The sequence below is a fragment of the Carlito syrichta genome, unplaced genomic scaffold, assembly GCF_000164805.1.
Source record: "Carlito syrichta isolate Samal-C Ts95f unplaced genomic scaffold, Tarsius_syrichta-2.0.1 Scaffold130615, whole genome shotgun sequence".
Lineage (NCBI taxonomy): Eukaryota > Metazoa > Chordata > Mammalia > Primates > Tarsiidae > Carlito > Carlito syrichta.
The window spans coordinates 13,441-17,480 of record NW_007074711.1 but is presented as its reverse complement, the minus strand read 5'-3'; the positions used below and the strand labels follow the sequence as shown (position 1 = coordinate 17,480).

Here is a 4,040-nt window from a genome sequence, read left to right as displayed (position 1 = left end):
GAGTGAACGGGCCAGGCGGGGCAGCACGGCTGGTGGCCTCTCCGCCTGTTGGCACCCTCCCGCCTGGGAGCCACCCCATGCTCCTCTGGGGACATCAGGCCTCTGGGAGCCACCAGGCCACCAAGCTTCCCGCTGGAAGCAGCCCCCTCTGAGCTGTGCCTGGCTGGGCCGCCCCAGGCTGGCGGGTTTGCCGCTGTGGGCCTGTTCATGTCACCTCTGACGGCGGCAGGAGCGAGGGAAAGGGCTGGCCGCAGGAGGCGCGGCTGGGGGTGCCGCAGGCGGTGGCCGCCCCACGTGTGCTGGGCGTGGCCGGCCTGGTGCTGGCCTTCCCTGAGTGACCTCGCTCCTTTGTGGCCCCCGCTCTGGCCTCAGTTTCTCCACTTGGGCAAGGTGATCTCTGGGGCCTCCAGCCCTTCCCTGGACTCTGAGTTATTTTAGACACCGTGCTTTTATCTTCCAGAAACTTCGATGCTCTCAAGAAGGAAAACATTTATGAGAACAACAAACTGGTGAGTCCCTCACCCAGTCCCCTGTCCTGGGCGACGGGGTGAGGCTTCAACTCAAAAATACAAACATAAATAAATACATAAACGAAACTTAAAATATCCCGTCCATAGCCCGATGCCCCAAACCCCTCCCTCCAGCCTTTCCTTCAAGCCCGACTCGTGTCTCCAGCTGTCCAGGGCACCCACGCCTAGGCCCAAAGGCGCCAGAACGAGGTTCCGGGCCCCTCCCGGACCGGCGGCGCCGGGAACACCCTGCCCTGCTCAGGACAGAGACCTGGCCTCGTCTCCGACTCCTCAAGACACTGCCAGGGCCTGGTCCCCTCCATGGCCGCCACGGTGGGCTAGACACGGTCAGCGCCGGTCTCCCTGCCCCCGGCCACCACCACCCTGTCACCCAGCCTGGGGCTGGCTGGGGTTGGGCACGGAGCCCCCACTTCAGGGCAGGACTGCTGACGGGAGCCCTGGAGGCAGCTTCTGCCCACCAGTGCCCAAGGCTCCCTCGGACACAGGTGGAGGGCTTGGGGCATCGCGCTATGGGTGGGATATTTTTGACACTGTTTGTTTATTTATTTTTGAGTCGGGATCTCACCCTGTCGCCCGGGCTGGAGAGCAGTGGCACGCTCACGGCTACCGCATCCTTGACCTGCTGGCTCAGGCGATCCTTCCGCCTCAGGCTTTCAAGTAGCTGGAACTGCAGGCATGTGCCATCATGCCCGGCTAATTTTTTGATTTATTGTGGAGACGAGGTCTCACCCAGTTGCCCAAGCTGGTCTCGAGCCCCCGTGGGCTCAAGCAGTGCTTTTGCCTCAGCCTCCCAAAGTGCTGGGATTACAGGCGTGAGTCACCGCACCCGGCTGGATGGGATATTTAAGGGTAAGAAACCGGGCCGGGTGTGGTTGCTCACACCCGTAATCCCAGCACCTGGGGAGACTAAGGGTGAGGACTGCTTGAGACCAGGAGTTCAAGACCAGCCTGGGCAACATAGCAAGAGGCTGTCTCTACAAAGAGAAACAGACAAACAAAAAGCCCAGAGACTAGAGAGCCTGCCCAGGGCAGGAGGGCGGCAATCAGGGAGGAGGAGGCTCGTCCGTGGGGTGGGTGGGGGCCGTGGCAGGTGGGTATCCGGGAGAGTGACGGGAGGGAACTGTAGGCAGCGAATACACGTGCCTTTTCTTGAGGAGTTTCGCTGTCAGAGGATCAGAGAAATGGGCTGCAGCGGCAGAAGTGGAGGCCACAGCCAAGGGCCCAGTGGGGCGGCTGGGAAGGGGCTCGGACAGGAGCAGAGGGCAGAGCCGCTGGGTGACGAGAGGAAGGGCCTCCGTGCCCCACGGCCATTGTGGGTGGCCGCAGGAAGGGGTGGTCTCGGGCGAGTGCCCGGCCCTGGAGGCTCCTGACCCTAGGCTGAGGCCAGTTGCCTGGGACTTTTAGCGGTTGGGTTTGGGCCGGCACAGGCCTAGGTGAGGGGACGCCTGCAGCCCTGGCCAGGGCCTCTCAAGATGAGTACAGCAGAGTTGGGTGGGGGATGCACAGGGGACCACCGGAGGGACCCAGGAAGGAGGAAGCGGGCGAGGCATGGGGTTGTGGGGCCCGTGGTGGGAGCCCTTGGGGGGTCAAGGGACAGCTGGAGCTGAGGCTGGGCCTGTCCTGCCCGGTAGGCAGTAGGTGCTCAATATGTGCAGCTTTCCGGGCCCTTCCTGGCCTGGAGTTCCATGTCCCGGGCTCAGCCTCCAGTGCCTCCTCCCCAGCCCCCTTGGCTCCCAGGATGCATCCACCTCTGGGTCCCCTCTCGGCCCTGGGAGGGCTCAGCGGCCTGGGGGGGTGTCTGTCGGGCCCACCTGTGGGGAGAGCGGCCCCCTGACCAGATTAGCTGAGGCTGGGGGCGTCTCCCAGGTGAGGTAGCTGAGAGGGGAAGCCTTCTGGAGTCCAGGCAGGGTCTCCAGCCCCCAGCGGGACTGGCTTCCAGAGTCACTTCAATCCTGCCTGGTGGGGATTGTGGTCCTCATTGCACAGATGGGTAAGCTGAGGCGGGGAGGACACGTCGGCAGAGCAGGTCCGAACCTTGAACTTGACCAGTCTGGGCTCCCGCTGGTGTCTCGTCTGGCCTTCCTGGGTGGGCTGGGGCCTGACCAAGGAGGAGGGTCCCCCGGCCCCCCCGCTGGTTGCTGCCTGCCCCAGGCCTTCCGGGTGGCCGAGGAGCGGCTGGGCATCCCGGCCCTGCTGGACGCGGAGGACATGGTGACCTTGAAGGTGCCCGACCGGCTGAGCATCCTGACCTACGTGTCCCAGTACTACAACTACTTCCACGGCCGCTCGCCCAGTGAGTGCCACCGCAGCCGTGGGGGCGGGCGGGACCGGGAAGGTCCTTGCCGCTGGCTGCGGCCCCAAGGGCGGCCTCCCGCCCACGCTGCTGCCGCAGGGCAGGGCTCCTGGCTGTGGACCCCTTGGGGCCCGGGCCCAGTCCCCATCAGCCCCAGTCGAGGGGGCGGGCGGTGACCGAGGAGGGGCGCCCGTGTGGAGTCCGGGGATGTGTCTTCCTGGGGTGCCAGGGCCCTCGCCCGCCACATGTGGGGAGCACGGCCTCCACTCCCCCAGGCCCTCGGCCTGTCGCCACGGAACAGAAGTGCCCGTGGCCTGTGCTTCCCCTCCCCTCCTGGCTGTCGGTTTGCCAGTCCTTGCCCCAGAACTTGGGCGCCCATCATGCTTGCCTCGGGGCGTCTTGGCTCCAGGCCTAGCTTCATCTGGGCCTGGTTTGGGCCCTGTGGAGGCCGGCTGGCCTGGTGGGGTGGGCGTCCGGCAGCACTGGGCAGGGGAGGGACAGGCCTGGGCGCTTGTCCCAGCCCTTTGTGTCGGTCCACTCCGCTCCCTCCCTGCCCCCACATTCCTCTTCTAGGCTTTAGAAATCCCCGGAATTGCTCTGGGCACAAGGCCAGTCCTGCCCGGTGCAGAAACAGAAAAGTCCCTTTCCCTGACCCCAGAGGGCCTCCGAGGGCGAGCGTGGGGGCTGCCCTGGGAAGGGGGCTGCCCTGGGGGGAACGTGCCCTAGGACTGCCCCCAGCCCCGGCCCCAGGCGGCAGGAGCTGGTGGCTGTCCCCTGGGCACCATGCCTGTGTGGACACCGGGATCTCTGGGGTACCCAGACCTTGTCTGAGCCGGGGTGCGGGGCTGGGCGGGGACCCTTCCGACCCCTGCTTGTCCCATGCCAGTTGGGGGCATGGCCGGCGTGAAGAGGCCCTCGGTGGACTCGGACGAGGAACCGTCTGGGAAGAAGGCCCCTGCCCCTCCAGCCAAGCTGCCCTCGCCCGGCCCAGCCCGGGGGCTCCCACTGTCTCCAGCCCGGACAAACCCCGTGGTGCAGGGGAAGGACAGGGGCGTGGAGGGCCCGCCCCCGACGGCTGTAAGCGCCCCGCCTTCCTTCCCGGGTTCCTTTTCCAGCAGCTGTTCTGCTGGGCTCGGGCGCTGCTCAGCCCAGGAGCCCGACCCCAGGCACAGAGGCAGGAAAGCCCCTTTCCCTGGCCCCAGGGGGCTCTGCTGGGG

General features: G+C 66.2%; 1 protein-coding gene across 1 annotated transcript in view; it reads left to right on the top strand.

Moving 5' to 3' along the window:
• Window positions 1-229: 229 nt before the first annotated feature.
• MICALL2 (MICAL like 2) overlaps window positions 230-4,040 on the top strand; it is a gene marked incomplete at its 5' end in the record, with an annotated part of 12,634 nt that continues 8,823 nt past the window's right edge. The window contains 4 exon segments of the mRNA XM_021708093.1: window positions 230-334; window positions 461-509; window positions 2,682-2,823; window positions 3,710-3,900. Coding sequence (XP_021563768.1) covers window positions 230-334; window positions 461-509; window positions 2,682-2,823; window positions 3,710-3,900 — 487 coding nt within the window.